This window comes from Salvelinus namaycush, chromosome 7 (assembly GCF_016432855.1).
Source record: "Salvelinus namaycush isolate Seneca chromosome 7, SaNama_1.0, whole genome shotgun sequence".
In the NCBI taxonomy this organism is placed as follows: Eukaryota; Metazoa; Chordata; class Actinopteri; order Salmoniformes; family Salmonidae; genus Salvelinus; species Salvelinus namaycush.
In genome coordinates this window covers 15827456-15846774 of record NC_052313.1, presented here as the reverse complement: position 1 = coordinate 15846774, position 19319 = coordinate 15827456, and the positions used below count along the sequence as shown (strand labels likewise).

The 19319-nt window shown below is 43.7% G+C and overlaps 1 protein-coding gene across 1 annotated transcript in view; it reads right to left on the bottom strand.

Annotated features, from left to right (window-relative positions):
• Nucleotides 1-18423, bottom strand: part of LOC120051023 (sodium channel protein type 4 subunit alpha-like) — a 158403-nt gene extending 139980 nt beyond the window's left edge. The window contains exons 1-3 of the mRNA XM_038997609.1: nucleotides 18157-18423; nucleotides 14787-14905; nucleotides 1832-1921 (exon numbers count right to left, since the gene is read on the bottom strand). Coding sequence (XP_038853537.1) covers nucleotides 1832-1921; nucleotides 14787-14905; nucleotides 18157-18423 — 476 coding nt within the window. The remainder of the gene's footprint in view (nucleotides 1-1831; nucleotides 1922-14786; nucleotides 14906-18156) is intronic.
• Between the last annotated feature and the right edge of the window lie 896 nt (nucleotides 18424-19319).

Genomic DNA, 19319 nt, shown 5'->3' with positions numbered 1-19319 from the left:
GTAGCAGCTTTAGGGAGAGACAGAGACATGTAGCAGCTTTAGGAAGAGACAGAGACATGTAGCAGCTTTAGGAAGAGACAGAGACATGTAGCAGCTTTAGGGAGAGACAGAGACATGTAGCAGCTTTAGGGAGAGACAGAGACATGTAGCAACTTTAGGGAGAGACAGAGACATGTAGCAGCTTTAGGTTAGAGACAGAGACATGTAGCAGCTTTAGGGAGAGAGAGACATGTAGCAGATTTAGGTTAGAGACAGAGACATGTATCAGCTTTAGGGAGAGAGAGACATGTAGCAGATGTAGGTTAGAGAGAGAGACATGTAGCAGCTTTAGGAAGAGACCGAGTCACAGGACAGTAAGAATGAGAAGCAGAAGGGAATGACACAGACAGCAAGCTCTTTGACAGCAGTGCTCCTTGATGAGTTAAGCAGGTCATCAAGACAAGAATGGGCATTAAAATCCAGTGTGTCACTTCATTGTAACATAAAATAAACTAAGAGAGAGAGAGAGAGAGACTCTTCAGAGGCAACAGAGATTGGGATGGAGGATGCAGCATTCGGGGGAAGTGCACAGCCATATTCCTTTTAGTCTTTGTCATTGTTACTGACTGTAAGGTTAAGAAGGTAGACTGTGACTGACTGGGAGTCATTGCATGCTACAGATCGTGCCAATTAGTGCATTGTTGACTGTGCAGATTCCATTGTCTGAAAGACTGTCTTCATTAAAGGTAAACTTGGAGGGCTTACACTCTTAGAAACAATGGTTCCAAAAGGGTTCTTCAGCTGTCCCCATAGGACATGTAGAACCACTTTTGGTTCCAGGTAGTGCCCCTTTGGGTTCCATGTAGAACCCTCTGTCAAAAGGGTTCTACATTGAACCAAAAGGGTTCTACCTGGAGCCAAAAAGGGTTCTTCAAAGGGTTCTCCTATGAGGACAGCTGTAGAACCCTTTGAGGTTCTAGATGGCACCATTTTTTCTAAGAGTGTACTCTGGTTTTGGACTCAGACTGTTTCAAAGAAAGGGCAGTTGCTTATCACAACATGGCAGACTAGACTACGTTGGTTACATGTCTGTGGGTCAAATCCCCTCTATCCATACAACACATGCCGCTGCCTAACAGCAAATCCACAGTGTGAGATGAACTTATACTGTGAATGATTGACTGAGAGAGACAGAGAGACAGAGAGACAGAGAGACAGAGAGACAGAGAGACAGAGAGACAGAGAGACAGAGAGATAGATAGATAGATAGATAGATAGATAGATAGATAGATAGATAGATAGATAGATAGATAGATAGATAGATAGATAGATAGATAGATAGATAGATAGATAGATAGATAGATAGATAGATAGATAGATAGATAGATAGATAGATAGATAGATAGATAGATAGATAGATAGATAGATAGATAGATAGATAGATAGATAGATAGACAAAGATTCAACTGAATGATAATTCCCATTCCATCATTGATTTTGCTTTCAATTGTTTGTTTATCAAAGTGTTTGGTTGGAATATGAATCCCTTTAATGAAAGAATGTATAAACGGTATGTGACACCCATACCATGGTTGTTCATTCCGATGTAGCATAGCAAGAGTGCAATTAGCAAATTAGCCGGGTACACTAAAATTGTGAACTTACTTGCTAATTGTGGTTGGCAAGGCAACAAACACCTGGCAAAGCGTTACATCAGGACACATAGGGCACAGAGGATCAATACAGTCAAAGAGGGTTGAGGGAACAGCAAGAAGAACACAGAGAGAATTCACAGAAGAAGCCAGCGTCAATGCTGAGAGACAGAGATGATGGGTGAACAAGGCATACTTACTCAACATACTTGGCCCAATACGCTGGTTCCGACATGGCCATGAAGCAACAGTTGGTCAAAATAGTGCACATGATGAACAGACTGAATAACGTGCCCGTGGTTAAGGAAAATGGTGGATTCAATAACAACATATACATAAATTGCAACAGTACTATTCTGAATATGAATTCGTAGTGATTATTTATGCCCAAGTATCCCATTTAGGTTTGGTTTGCCTGCTGTCATATCACTCTACTGAGTGAATAGAAGAAAGAAAGAAAATAGTGTAATATTGTTCTCATCCCTGATTAGTAACACTAAAATAACCCCAAGTAACAACATTGTTGTTACATACTATTTCAGTGATCAAAAGCTACATTGACACAGAATTATACAGTATGTGAAGCCTAGGTTGAGAAACCATCTCTGCATGTACTGTAGGCGTGTAGCGTACATTTTAATAGTTGAAATATTTTTCTATGTTTAGGAAACCAAATTACTCAAAATGATCTGAAATAATAAACATACTATCGAAAATATCTGTCCAAAGTAAGAAGTATATCTCTTGTAAATACTCACAGGGGCAAAGAGCAAGCACAGAACAAATATTCTAACTATTTGCTGGGGCGAAAGCTAATTAACGACAAAAATTATACCTCAGCTGTTGGTTAGCCTTGGCCACCATGGTGCTAATAGCATTATCCTCCCACTCCCCCCTCCCTTCTCACTCCATAGGCAAGATTAAAACATCCGCCTTGCTGTGTGGAGAGTGGCAAGTGGAACCAAAACTGCCTATTAAAAAACGGATTAAATATGCAACTTCAACACAGCTAGTGAGGGGGAATTGAGTAGGTGACTTGAAAGTTGATTTCCTGTCCCCAATTTTCAATTTGGCCTATATTTGAGAAGATTTTGATCAGTTGATATCTCTCTGTACTTCAATGTTGATCCGTTGATATCTGTCTATCAAACATCTCTCAATAGAATTATGTGTTCCTCATTTGCATTTGTAGTTGGAAATGGCTTGCTGTATGCTACGCCAAATGCTCTGGGCTATTCGTACGGGAGAATGTTCTGCTTTCTTATTGTTGCTTGTATTTACAGGTGGTTCGGAAAAACCCTTGTGATGAGTAACCTTGTGCTTAGGCTTTAGGTCAGAGGGCTACCAGCAGGCAACTAGAGTTTGAATCCCTGGTCAGTTACACAATCAAATGACTCCCCTACCAAAACTGAGGTGTCAAAATAATGGCTTCCGTGTCATAAGTCCCTTTGCCTGAGCAAGCATTACTATGACGGCTCGTTCAAATTCCCACACTCACAGACAGCACTTTACTCAAATGAGTCACCATAACGATAAGCACCCTGGCTCTACAGAGTCTTCCAGAGCACCCACACTATTAATGAGAAAGTCAGCTTCAGCATTATGTACAAATCAGACTGCTGCCAAAAGCTGCTAGAGCCTGGAATCACAGGGTTTGTTAATAAATCGCTAGAAAAATGTACACAGATGATTTTTTTATGAGCCTACTGTGAGTCGTTGAAGCATATCTCGGCGGAAGCTTTTGCATGAATTCTCATCCTTTTATAGAATGCTTACTTAGGTCTATTACGGCTTAATCTACAGGATATATTATATAGTCTCGCTTTGATGACTTCAATCACAGCTTTGTAGTGCTGTACCCACTTTAAAGTAAGTGTGTTCTGTCTACAACCTCATTGATCCCTAGTTAATAATCAAACATGTACCCTGGCCCAAGGACCCCTGGGTAATCAGCAATCGTGAGGACACTGTGACGCCGCCTCAAAGGGAATGCTTTTCACCACTCTCTCAGCTCATACATGCACACATACAGGCATGACACTGGCATGAACAGAGAGATAGGCACACGCACAAAAGGACGAGCCGACGCAGAATCATGTGTATGTGTGTACGTGTGTTCTGTGAATGTGATTGATGTACGGTACATATTTTAGTATGTGATTGCTCATGCTGCCGTCTTGACAGCTATCAGGCAGAGCAGTCATGCGGTCCTAAATCCTCAATCCCAGCCCTCTTATTTCATCGCAGAGCTATGACATCTCATCTTGGGAAGACTCTGGTTCTGTGTCAGAGCTGCCCCCGCCTGGCGCCATAGCGACAGGCCAAGGTGTCAGGTGGGTGGACTGGAGGCAGACCCTCGCTTGGGGCCCATAGGGTGTATGAGAAGAGGGTTAGCTCTGGCCCCTCCACCCTACCCTATCCTACCCCCCCCCCCGCGCCCACCCACCCACCCAACACCTTCAGAGAAGACCTATTCCACCCGCTTATCGGGCTGACAAGAGCAAAGTGTCCGGGTAGCCTAGTATTTCTCAACACCCGCAAACACCGCTCCAGATATTTATAGCAGGGCTCAGCGGAGGAAGAGGGGAATAGGGGGAGTGTGGTGGAGGAGGGGAGGGGGGGCAGGTGGGGGAGCAGCCTTCCTACATTGTGTTGGTGGGGGAGCAGCCTTCCTACATTGTGTTGGTGGGGGAGCAGCCTTCCTACATTGTGTTGGTGGGGGAGCAGCCTTCCTACATTGTGTTGGTGGGGGAGCAGCCTTCCTACAGTGTGTTGGTGGGGGAGCAGCCGTTCTACATTGTGTTGGTGGGGGAGCAGCCTTCCTACTGTAATGGCTGATTTCCTCCTCTTCGTCGGAGGTGTAGCAGGGATCGGACCAAAACGCAGAGTGGTAAGTGTCCATGTTTTATTATAGTAAACTGAACACTACACAAAACAAAATAACAAAGAGAATCTAACCAAAAAACAGTCCCATATGGTGCGAACACAGACACAGGAAACAAACACCCACAAACCAACAGTGAAAACAGGAAACCTAAATATGGTTCCCAATCAGAGACAATGCAAAACACCTGTCTCTGATTGAGAACCATATCAGGCCAATTGACAAACCTCAACATAGAAACACATAACATAGACTGCCCACCCCAACTCACGCCCTGACCATACTAACTAAAGACAAAACAAAGGAAAATAAAGGTCAGAACGTGACAGTACCCCCCCCAAAGGTGCGGACTCCGGCCGCAAAATCTAAACCTATAGGGGAGGGTCTGGGTGGGCGTCTGTCCGCGGTGGCGGCTCTGGCGCGGGACGTGGACCCCAATTCATCATAGTTTTTGTCCGCCTCCTTAACCGCCCCCGTGGCCTCTTACGAGCGGCGATCCTCGCCGCCGACCTTGGTCTGGTAACCCCAATAAATGGGCTCATAGGACTGAAAGGCACCTCTGGACTGAGGGGCAGCTCCGGACTGAGGGGCAGCTCCGGACTGAGGGGCAGCTCCGGACTGAGGGTCAGCTCCGGACTGAGGGGCAGCTCAGGACTGAGGAGCAATTCCGGCATCGCCGGCGTGACAGGCAGCTCACACAGCTCCTGGCTGACTGACGACTCTGGCAGGTCCTGGCTGACTGACAGCTCTGGCAGGTCCTGGCTGGCTGGCGGCTCTGACAGGTCCTGGCTGACTGGCGGCTCTGACAGGTCCTGGCTGGCGGGCGGCTCTGACAGGTCCTGGCTGGCTGGCGGCTCTGACAGGTCCTGGCTGGCGGCTCTGGCAGCTCAGACTGGCAGCTCAGACGGCGCTGGGCAGACGGGCAGCTCAGACGGCGCTGGACAGATGGGCAGCTCAGACGGCACTGGACAGACGGGCAGCTCTGGCGGCTCAGGACAGACGGGAGACTCTGGCGGCTCAGGACAGACGGGAGACTCTGGCTGCGCTGGAGAAGAGGAAGGCTCTGGCAGCGCTGGACAGGCGGGAGCAACTGTAGAGAGAAAACGGAGAGACAGCCTGGTGTGGGGGGCTGCCACCGGAGGACTGGTACGTGGAGGTGGCACCGGATATACCGGACCGTGAAGGAGTACAGGAGCTCTTGAACACCGAGCCTGCCCAACCTTACCTGGTTGAATGCTCCCCGTAGCCCGGCCAGTGCGGCGAGGTGGAATAGCCCGCACTGGGCTGTGCTGGCAAACCGGGGACACCATGCGTAAGGCTGGTGCCATGTACGCCGGCCCGAGGAGACGCACTGGAGACCAGATGCGTTGAGCCGGCTTCATGGCACCTGGCTCGATGCCCAACCTAGCCCGGCCGATACGAGGAGCTGGAATGTATCGCACCGGGCTAAGCACGCGTACTGGGGACACAGTGCGCTCCACCGCATAACACGGTGCCTGACCAATACGACGCCCTCTCTCTCCACGGTAAGCACGGGGAGTTGGCTCAGATTTCCTACCTGGCTTAGCCACACTCCCCGTGTGCCTCCCCCCAATACATTTTTGGGGCTGACTCTCGGGCTTCCAACCGCGTCGCCGTGCTGCCTCCTCATACCAGCGCCTCTCTGCCTTTGCTGCCTCCAACTCTGCCCTGGGACGGCGATATTCCCCTGGCTGAGTCCAGGGTCCCTTGCCATCCAGAATCTCCTCCCAAGTCCATGACTCCTGTGTCTTCTGCCGCTGCTGCTGCTGTCCTTTACCACTCTGCTTGGTCCTTGGTTGGTGGGTGTTTCTGTAACGGCTGATTTCCTCCTCTTCGTCTGAAGAGGAGGTGTAGCAGGGATCGGACCAAGACGCAGAGTGGTAAGTGTCCATGTTTTAATATAATCCACTGAACACGACAAAAAATAAAAAATAACAAAGTAACCTAACCGAAACAGTCCCGTGTGGCATGAACACAGACACAGGAAACAAACACCCACAAACCAACAGTGAAAACAGGCAACCTAAATATGGTTCCCAATCAGAGACAATGCAAAACACCTGTCTCTGATTGAGAACCATATCAGGCCAATTGACAAACCTAAACATAAAAACACATAACATAGACTGCCCACCCCAACTCACGCCCTGACCATACTAACTAAAGACAAAACAAAGGAAAATAAAGGTCAGAACGTGACACCTACATTGTGTTGGTGGGGGAGCAGCCTTCCTACATTGTGTTGGTGGGGGAGCAGACTTCGTACATTGTGTTGGTGGGGGAACAGCCTTCCTACATTGTGTTGGTGGGGGAGCAGCCTTCCTACATTGTGTTGGTGGGGGAGCAGCCTTCCTACATTGTGTTGGTGGGGGAGCAGCCTTCCTACATTGTGTTGGTGAGGGAACAGCCTTCCTACATTGTGTTGGTGGGGGAGCAGCCTTCCTACATTGTGTTGGTGGGGGAGCAGCCTTCCTACATTGTGTTGGTGGGGGAACAGCCTTCCTACATTGTGTTGGTGGGGGAGCAGCCTTCCTACATTGTGTTGGTGGGGGAACAGCCTTCCTACATTGTGTTGGTGGGGGAGCAGCCTTCCTACATTGTGTTGGTGGGGGAGCAGCCTTCCTACATTGTGTTGGTGGGGGAGCAGCCTTCCTACATTGTGTTGGTGGGGGAGCAGCCTTCCTACATTGTGTTGGTGGGGGAACAGCCTTCCTACACTGTGTTGGTGGGGGAGCAGCCTTCCTACATTGTGTTGGTGGGGGAGCAGCCGTCCTACATTGTGTTGGTGGGGGAGCAGCCTTCCTACATTGTGTTGGTGGGGGAGCAACCTTCCTACATTGTGTTGGTGGGGGAGCAGCCTTCCTACATTGTGTTGGTGGGGGAGCAGCCTTCCTACATTGTGTTGGTGGGGGAGCAGCCTTCCTACATTGTGTTGGTGGGAAAAACAGAACTAAAGCTCTGGTCTTAAATTTAAAAAATGATGGCATAATATCATGTAGAAAAATCTCGTCACATTTTTTTCAGGCAGATTCAGTCACTTCCTGGCTTCCAATGGATGATGGGTAACATAGCTACAGGGACCATCAACATTCCAATACCGTTCCCATAACTATGGATACCTTATACAATGGCCTTGGTCACAACAGTAAAATCCCATTCCTATAGGAGCTTCCCGAATCCTCAGAGAAAAGAACATGGTGTTGTTAGGTTGTGATTTACAGCATCACTTCATCATTTCGGGCGCCCGCAGTGGTCTAAGGCACTACATCTCAATGCAAGAGGTGCCACTACAGTCCCTGGTTCGAATCCAGGCTGTATCACATCCGGCCATGATTGGGAGTCCCATAGGGTGGCGCACAATTGGCCCAGCATCGTCTGGGTTTGGCCGGGGTAGGCCGTCATAGTAAATAAGAATTTGTTCTTAACTGACTTGCCTAGTTAAATAAAGGTTAAAAATAGAACAAGAAAACACTTGACTGAGTTTACAGTAACCATCCAGTCTATACATAACCTAACAGTAACCATCCAGTCTATACATAACCTAACAGTAACCATCCAGTCTATACATAACCTAACAGTAACCATCCAGTCTATACATAACCTAACAGTAACCATCCAGTCTATACATAACCTAACAGTAACCATCCAGTCTATACATAACCTAACAGTAACCATCCAGTCTATACATAACCTAACAGTAACCGTCCAGTCTATAGATAACCTAACTAACCATCCAGACTATATATAGCCTAACAGTAACCATCCAGTCTATACATAACCTAACAGTAACCATCCAGTCTATACATAACCTAACAGTAACCATCCAGTCTATACATAACCTAACAGTAACCATCCAGTCTATACATAACCTAACAGTAACCGTCCAGTCTATAGATAACCTAACTAACCATCCAGACTATATATAACCTAACAGTAACCATCCAGTCTATACATAACCTAACAGTAACCATCCAGTCTATAGATAACCTAACAGTAACCATCCAGTCTATACATAACCTAACAGTAACCATCCAGTCTATACATAACCTAACAGTAATCATCCAGTCTATACATAACCTAACAGTAACCATCCAGTCTATACATAACCTAACTAACCATCCAGACTATATATAACCTAACAGTAACCATCCAGTCTATACATAACCTAACAGTAACCATCCAGTCTATACATAACCTAACAGTAACCATCCAGTCTATAGATAACCTAACAGTAACCATCCAGTCTATACATAACCTAACAGTAACCATCCAGTCTATACATAACCTAACAGTAACCATCCAGTTTTTACATAACCTAACAGTAACCATCCAGTCTATACATAACCTAACAGTAACCATCCAGTCTATACATAACCTAACAGTAACCATCCTGTCTATACATAACCTAACAGTAACCATCCAGTCTATACATAACCTAACAGTAACCATCCAGTCTATACATAACCTAACAGTAACCATCCAGCCTATAGATAACCTAACAGTAACCATCTTGTCTATACATAACCTAACAGTAACCATCCTGTCTATACATAACCTAACAGTAACCATCCAGTCTATACATAACCTAACAGTAACCATCCAGTCTATACATAACCTAACAGTAACCATCCAGTCTATAGATAACCTAACAGTAACCATCCAGTCTATACTAACCTAACAGTAACCTATCCGTCTATATACCTAACAGTAACCATCAGTCTATACATAACTAACAGTAAACCATCCAGTCTATACATAACCTAACAGTAACCATCCGTCTATATATAACCTAACAGTAACCATCCAGTCTATATATAGCCTAACAGTAACCATCCACTGTCTATACATAACCTAACAGTAACCATCCAGTCTATATATCATAACCTAACAGTAACCATCCATTCCTATATATAGCCTAACAGTAACCATCCAGTCTATATATAGCCTAACAGTAACCATCCAGTCTATAGCATAACCTAACAGTAACCATCCAGTCTATAGATAACCTAACAGTAAACCATTCAGTCTATATATAGCCTAACAGTAACCATCCAGTCTATACATAACTAACAGTAACCATCCAGTCTATACATAACCTAACAGTAACCATCCAGTCTATAGATAACCTAACAGTAACCATCCAGTCTATATATAGCCTAACAGTAACCATCCAGTCTATATATACCTAACAGTAACCAAAAAAAACAGTCCTAGTCTATATATAGCCTAACAGTAACCATTCCAGTCATAATACTATAGCCTAACAGTAACCATCCAGTCTATAGATAACCTAACAGTAACATCCAGTCTATATATAGCCTAAACAGTAACCATCCAGTCTATACATAACCTAACAGTAACCATCCAGTCTACTATATAGCCTAACAGTAACCATCCAGTCTATAGATAACCTAACAGTAACCATCCAGTCTATATATAGCTACAGTAACCATCCAGTCTATACATAACCTAACAGTAACCATCCGTCTAATACATAACCTAACAGTAACCATCCAGTCTATATATAGCCTAACAGTAAACCATCCAGTCTATACATAACCTAACAGTAACCATCAGTCTATACATAACCTAACAGTAACCATCCAGTCTATACACCTAACAGTAACCATCCAGTCTATATATAGCCTAACAGTAACCATCCAGTCTATATATAGCCTAACAGTAACCATCCAGTCTATATATAGCCTAACAGTAACTATCCCGTCTATACATAGCCTAACAGTAACCATCCAGTCTATATATAGCCTAACAGTAACCATCCAGTCTATATATAGCCTAACAGTAACCATCCAGTCTATACATAACCTAACAGTAACCATCCAGTCTATAGATAACCTAACAGTAACCATCCAGTCTATATATAGCCTAACAGTAACCATCCAGTCTATATAGCCTAACAGTAACCATCCAGTCTATACATAACCTAACAGTAACCATCCAGTCTATACATAACCTAACAGTAACCATCCAGTCTATATATAGCCTAACAGTAACCATCCAGTCTACATATAGCCTACCAGTAACCATCCAGTCTATATATAGCCTAACAGTAACCATCCAGTCTATACATAACCTAACAGTAACCATTCAGTCCTATATATAGCCTAACAGTAACCATCCAGTCTATCAAACCTAACAGTAACCATCACGTCTATACATAACCTAACAGTAACCATCCAGTCTATAGATAACCTAACAGTAACCATCCAGTCTATAATAGGCTAACAGTAACCATCCAGTCTATATATAGCCTAACAGTAACCATCCAGTCTATATATAGCCTAACAGTAACTATCCCGTCTATACATAGCCTAACAGTAACCATCCAGTCTATATATAGCCTAACAGTAACCATCCAGTCATATATAGCCTAACATGTACCATCCAGTCTAATCATAACCTAACAGTAACCATCGGTCTATAGATAACCTAACAGTAACCATCCAGTCTATATATAGCCTAACAGTAACCATCCGGTCTATACATAACCTAACAGAACCATCCAGTCTATATATAGCCTAACAGTAACCATCCAGTCTATAGATAACCTAACAGTAACCATCCAGTCTATATATAGCCTAACAGTAACCATCCAGTCTATACATAACCTAACAGTAACCATCCAGTCTAAACATAACCTAACAGTAACCATTCAGTCTATATATAGCCTAACAGTAACCATCCAGTCTATACAGAACCTAACAGTAACCATCACGTCTATACATAACCTAACAGTAACCATCCAGTCTATAGATAACCTAACAGTAACCATCCAGTCTATATATAGCCTAACAGTAACCATCCAGTCTATATATAGCCTAACAGTAACCATCCAGTCTATATATAGCCTAACAGTAACTATCCCGTCTATACATAGCCTAACAGTAACCATCCAGTCTATATATAGCCTAACAGTAACCATCCAGTCTATATATAGCCTAACAGTAACCATCCAGTCTATACATAACCTAACAGTAACCATCCAGTCTATATATAGCCTAACAGTAACCATCCAGTCTACATATAGCCTACCAGTAACCACCCAGTCTATATATAGCCTAACAGTAACCATCCAGTCTATACATAACCTAACAGTAACCATCCAGTCTATATATAGCCTAACAGTAACCATCCAGTCTATACATAACCTAACAGTAACCATCCAGTCTATATATAGCCTAACAGTAACCATCCAGTCTATACATAACCTAACAGTAACCATCCAGTCTATAGATAACCTAACAGTAACCATCCAGTCTATACATAACCTAACAGTAACCATCCTGTCTATACATAACCTAACAGTAACCATCCAGTCTATATATAGCCTAACAGTAACCACCCAGTCTATATATAGCCTAACAGTAACCATCCAGTCTATACATAACCTAACAGTAACCATCCAGTCTATATATAGCCTAACAGTAACCACCCAGTCTATATATAGCCTAACAGTAACCATCCAGTCTATACATAACCTAACAGTAACCATCCAGTCTATACATAACCTAACAGTAACCATCCAGTCTATACATAACCTAACAGTAACCATCCAGTCTATATATAGCCTAACAGTAACCATCCAGTCTATATATAGCCTAACAGTAACCATCCAGTCTATACATAACCTAACAGTAACCATCCAGTCTATATATAGCCTAACAGTAACCATCCAGTCTATACATAACCTAACAGTAACCATCCAGTCTATACATAACCTAACAGTAACCATCCTGTCTATACATAACCTAACAGTAACCATCCAGTCTATATATAGCCTAACAGTAACCATCCAGTCTATAGATAACCTAACAGTAACCATCCAGTCTATACATAACCTAACAGTAACCATCCAGTCTATATATAGCCTAACAGTAACCATCCAGTCTATAGATAACCTAACAGTAACCATCCAGTCTATAGATAACCTAACAGTAACCATCCAGTCTATAGATAACCTAACAGTAACCATTCAGTCTATATATAGCCTAACAGTAACCATCCAGTCTATATATAGCCTAACAGTAACCATCCAGTCTATACATAACCTAACAGTAACCATCCAGTCTATAGATAACCTAACAGTAACCATCCAGTCTATATATAGCCTAACAGTAACCATCCAGTCTATATATAACCTAACAGTAACCATCCAGTCTATATATAGCCTAACAGTAACCATCCAGTCTATACATAACCTAACAGTAACCATCCGGTCTATAGATAACCTAACAGTAACCATCCAGTCTATATATAGCCTAACAGTAACCATCCGGTCTATACATAACCTAACAGTAACCATCCAGTCTATATATAGCCTAACAGTAACCATCCAGTCTATAGATAACCTAACAGTAACCATCCAGTCTATATATAGCCTAACAGTAACCATCCAGTCTATACATAACCTAACAGTAACCATCCAGTCTAAACATAACCTAACAGTAACCATTCAGTCTATATATAGCCTAACAGTAACCATCCAGTCTATACAGAACCTAACAGTAACCATCACGTCTATACATAACCTAACAGTAACCATCCAGTCTATAGATAACCTAACAGTAACCATCCAGTCTATATATAGCCTAACAGTAACCATCCAGTCTATATATAGCCTAACAGTAACCATCCAGTCTATATATAGCCTAACAGTAACTATCCCGTCTATACATAGCCTAACAGTAACCATCCAGTCTATATATAGCCTAACAGTAACCATCCAGTCTATATATAGCCTAACAGTAACCATCCAGTCTATACATAACCTAACAGTAACCATCCAGTCTATAGATAACCTAACAGTAACCATCCAGTCTATATATAGCCTAACAGTAACCATCCAGTCTATATATAGCCTAACAGTAACCATCCAGTCTATACATAACCTAACAGTAACCATCCAGTCTATACATAACCTAACAGTAACCATCCAGTCTATATATAGCCTAACAGTAACCATCCAGTCTACATATAGCCTACCAGTAACCATCCAGTCTATATATAGCCTAACAGTAACCATCCAGTCTATACATAACCTAACAGTAACCATCCAGTCTATATATAGCCTAACAGTAACCATCCAGTCTATACATAACCTAACAGTAACCATCCAGTCTATATATAGCCTAACAGTAACCATCCAGTCTATACATAACCTAACAGTAACCATCCAGTCTATAGATAACCTAACAGTAACCATCCAGTCTATACATAACCTAACAGTAACCATCCTGTCTATACATAACCTAACAGTAACCATCCAGTCTATATATAGCCTAACAGTAACCACCCAGTCTATATATAGCCTAACAGTAACCATCCAGTCTATACATAACCTAACAGTAACCATCCAGTCTATACATAACCTAACAGTAACCATCCAGTCTATACATAACCTAACAGTAACCATCCAGTCTATATATAGCCTAACAGTAACCATCCAGTCTATATATAGCCTAACAGTAACCATCCAGTCTATATATAGCCTAACAGTAACCATCCAGTCTATATATAGCCTACCAGTAACCATCCAGTCTATATATAGCCTAACAGTAACCATCCAGTCTATACATAACCTAACAGTAACCATCCAGTCTATATATAGCCTAACAGTAACCATCCAGTCTATACATAACCTAACAGTAACCATCCAGTCTATACATAACCTAACAGTAACCATCCAGTCTATACATAACCTAACAGTAACCATCCAGTCTATACATAACCTAACAGTAACCATTCAGTCTATACATAACCTAACAGTAACCATCCACTGAGTCTATGAGTCAGTGACAGCTTGAGATGAAATCTGTTTTGGAGTACGACCTCTAAGATGAGTCTAATGCACATGAGGCAGAGGACAAGTCTAGTCCTGTGTAGACTCCTCTCATTCCTTGATTTTGCGTAATAAAACAGTACAATACAAACTAATAGTGGGACTGACATTTTCTCTCTTCACTGATAGTGAGAGACAGCAGGCAATACCAACGGCTCAATTCTGAGCAGCTCAGCTCCCTCCCCTGTCTCTATTTACCCCCATTAGTACACAATGTCAACATGATTACAACGAAAATGACATGACAATCTAACTAGACAAACTGAACCAGAGTACATTCTAAGGCTTTGGTTCCCTCCCAAATGTTGTTCAGTCTCTGCTCATTGATTTTCATTTTGAAACCCTAAAACAAGTGTTGGTGGAGCTGTGAGCGTTCCATCAGAAAGGATATGAGTGTACTAAAACTTTAATCGATGCTCTTCTAACAGGATGAAAGGGGTTAAAAATATAGAGTGCAGACGTGGCACTAAATCGGAAGATGGCCTTCCCTTTGTTCAGTACTATAAATGTCTGTGGAGAAACAGGAAGCGAGAGAGACAAAGAGAGAGAGGAATAACGTGAGAGAGAGGGGGTGAGGGAGATTGAAAGAGACAGAGAGATGCATCATGGTTAAGGGCAATATGGCATGGCAATAAACGTGTACAATAAACTTGCAGTGGCAACAACCACACACTGACAGTACATCCACGCACACACACATACACACACACACACGCGCACACACACACACACACGAACACATACACAAACAAACAAAATCACTGATTACATTGCAAGTCCCCCATGCTGGTACTCTCTGCTCTGTAAAATGTCTTTACACTCAAAGTGTGTCCGATGTAGGGTTGCATAACTTTCCCAAAAAGCCCATCTTTTCTAGAAATAGTAAATTTCCTGCCTATTCCATCCTGATTCCGGGAATGTTACAACAGGGATTCGTTTTGCAACACTAGTCCAATGTATTTAGACCTCAAAACAGACTAATTTCAAGATGAGTCCACATCCCAAGCCTTCATAGTCATCTGAAAACATATCTTAAACTGTAGTTCATATAGTACCAGCTAGTTTATCCACTCTCTCTCAGTCTGTCGGTGTGGGCTTGCATAGATCTATTGGATTATCAAATGGCCTGTGCCGGTTAAGGTAAACAATGAGAGGTTGGTTTGGTTTGGTTTATTTGTTCCATTCCTCTACAAAACCTTTGGGAAATTAGCAGGAGCTCTTATCCTCTGGGGGAGAGGTAGGAGAAAGAGAAAGAGAGACAGAGAGAGAGAGAAAGAGATAGAGAGAGGGGGGCAGGAGGGATGGGGAGAGAGAGATTGAGGGAGAGTCATAGAGAGAAAGAGAGAGAAATAGAGAGAGGGGGGGGGGGTGCAGGAGGGATGGGGAGAGAGAGATTGAGGGAGAGTCAGAGAGAAAGAGAGAGAGAAAGAGAGAGATAGAGGGAGGGGGGTGTAGGAGGGATGGGGAGAGAGAGATTAAGTGAGAGAGAGAGGGAGGGGGAGGCAGAAACATTCAGGAAGAGAGAGGAAAGTGAGGTGAGGACCCACAGCTGTATCCAGCTGACATGTCCTCTATCCCCAGAACAACTATCTATCCCCAGAACAACTATCTATCCCCAGGAGAACTATCTATCCCCAGGAGAACTATCTATCCCCAAGAGAACTATCTATCCCCAGGAGAACTATCTATCCCCAGGAGAACTATCTATCCCCAGAACAACTATCTATCCCCAGAACAACTATCTATCCCCAGGAGAACTATCTATCCCCAGGAGAACTATCTATCCCCAGGAGAACTATCTATCCCCAAGAGAACTATCGATCCCCAGGATAACTATCGATCCCCAGGATAACTATCGATCCCCAGGATAACTATCTATCCCCAGAATAACTATCTATCCCCAGGAGAGCTATCTATCCCCAGAATAACTATCTATCCCCAGGAGAACTATCTATCCCCAGGAGAACTATCTATCCCCAAGAGAACTATCGATCCCCAGGATAACTATCGATCCCCAGGATAACTATATATCCCCAGAATAACTATCTATCCCCAGGAGAGCTATCTATCCCCAGGAGAACTATCTATCCCCAGGAGAACTATCTATCCCCAAGAGAACTATCGATCCCCAGGATAACTATCGATCCCCAGGATAACTATCTATCCCCAGGAGAACTATCTATCCCCAGGAGAGCTATCTATCCCCAGGAGAACTATCTATCCCCAGAATAACTATCTATCCACAGGAGAACTAGCTATCCCCAGAATAACTGTCTATCCACAGGAGAACTATATATTCCCAGAATAACTATATATCCCTAGGAGAACTATCTATCCCCAGGAGAACTAGCTCTTCAGACCTCAGCCTCCCTCTGTATCCTCCAGCAAACCAACCAAAGCTCCAGACTGATGAATTTTGAAAGGCCAATTTTAAAACTTAGCACCTTAAAACCAGTACTCTAGCCTCTGTCCTTTTCACATACTGTACCGGTACAATTTCCACTCCCTAGGCAACTGATTAAATCAAATCAAATGTTATTTCCTCAATTGCTACACACTCAAATCACTTAAATCCAACAGATGCCACACCAACTACAGCCATAGCTGTCAGTTCAATTTGATTTATCCACCAGCTTAAAAGATTATTATTTACATCCTGGAATTCATGTTTTTTTTATCTACAGTCCTACAGTACACCCAGGGTTGCACATTCTTGTTCCAGCCCAGCACTAACACACCTAATTCAACTTATCAAGCGGCTTGGAACAAAAATGTGCCACTCTGGGAGGTATACTGTAATGCATACTGTATAGAATGACTTGATGAGGCACCCTCCAGTCTACACAGTGGGGGGACACAAACCCATTTCAAAATTCTTATTAAGGAAGAAGGACTGTGTGAGAAACAGATAATGGTGGCAACAGTAAACCATCGTCTGTCTGTCTGTCTGTCTGTCTGTCTGTCTGTCTGTCTGTCTGTCTGTCTGTCTGTCTGTCTGTCTGTCTGTCTGTCTGTCTGTCTGTCTGTCTGTCTGTCTGTCTGTCTGTCTGTCTGACTCTCTTTCTGTTTTTCTGTCTGCCTGTCTGCCTGATCCTTCTATTCGTAAATCAGTCCTACCTTTTGCATCCTAAGAACACACACACGTGCAGATGAGCGCACATGCACGTACACACCCAAAAATGGGTATGGGGAATCCTTTCAACCTGCCTCAAAGGCCACAGACAGTTTCCATTAGGACGGATGACACACACACACACACACACACACACACACACACACACACACACACACACACACACACACACACACACACACACACACACACACACACACACACACGCACACACACGCACACACACACACGCACACACACACGCACACACACACGCACACACACACATGTACACACACACACACACACCATTTCAGAGGCTTTATATAAGGAGGGTCACTGTGAGTACACCAGAGATGTGTTTCAGAAGGGGAAATTGGTTCAAATGAATAAAAGAACACAGGAAGATGTTCCAGTGATTGGAATGGTACTAAAGAGGAAATCCTTCAAGGAGTTCCAATAGACAAAGGAAGCGATGTCAGTGATGATATAAGAAGTGACATGCTCTTAGAAACACATTTAACACAGGCATTCGAACACAAGTATAAGGACCCTTGAAAGAGACACCCACCACCTCACGCTCACACACAAACACACACCCACACAGCCTCTCTCATTCTCCCACCAACCATCACCCCCCAGTGCTCACTCTCTGGTTCTTGAAGTAGAATGGGTCAAAGTCATCCAGTGGGACGCCCACCAGGCCGGCAGGGATGTCGCCGAAGATGCGTGGCAGCTGTTTGCCGGCCTCCAGGTCGGCCCGGGGCCGGGGCAGCTCCACGTCTCCCAGGTCCTCTTGGTAGTGCTTGGTACGCCGGGCCTCCTCCTCAGCGATCCGCTGCTCCACGGCAGCCAGGGACTCCCGGGTGAACCGGTGCAAGCTGTCAGGACCCGGTGGTAGCAGCAGGGTGGCCATCTTCTCATCCTGAGTCACCTGTCCTAGGGTTGACTTCACCAGCTACCAGGGGGGGAGAGGGGAAGGAAAGAGAGAGATAGAGAGAGGGAGAGTAGCGAGTAGGGAGGAGGTGATAGGGAGAGGGAGTAGGGAGGGGGAGATAGAAAGAGACAGAGAGAGGTAATCAACAGGACAGTCACACAGGGGTATCACTCCTAAATGCAGACCTGAGTTAACATAGACCTCTTTCCTGCAGTCAAATAACCAAATCGCCCTCTGGTGGCCTCATGGGTGGAATGTTATTAATCTTTTTCATAACTTCATAATAAATAAACATTTAAAAAATAAACATAAAAAATCTGGTGTTTCTATGTAAAACGCTTTTATTATATGTCAGTCTTTTGTGATGTACAGTCCAGTCGGAAACTATTCAGACCCCTTGAATTTTTAGATTTTGTTACATTACATTACATAAATAGTTTTTTCCCCTCATCAATCTACACACAATACCCCATAATGACAGACCAAAAACTGGTTTCTAGACATTTCTGCAAATTCATAAAAAAATATACAATTTACGTAAGTATTCAGACCCTTTAATCAGTACTTTGTTGAAGCACCTTTGGCAGCGATTACAGCCTCGAGTCTTCTTGGGTATGACTCTACAAGCTTGGCACACCTGTATCTGGAGAGTTTCTCCCATTCTTCTTGGTGGTTCCAAACTTCTTCCATTTAAGAATGATGGAGGCCTCTGTGTTCTTGGGGACATTCAAAGCTGCAGAAATGGTTTGGTACCCTTCCCCAGATCTGTGCCTCGACACAATCCTGTGTCGGAGCTCTACGGACAATTCCTTCAACCTTATGGCTTAGTTTTTGCTTATATAGACCGGTGTGTGCCTGTCCAAATCATGTCCAAT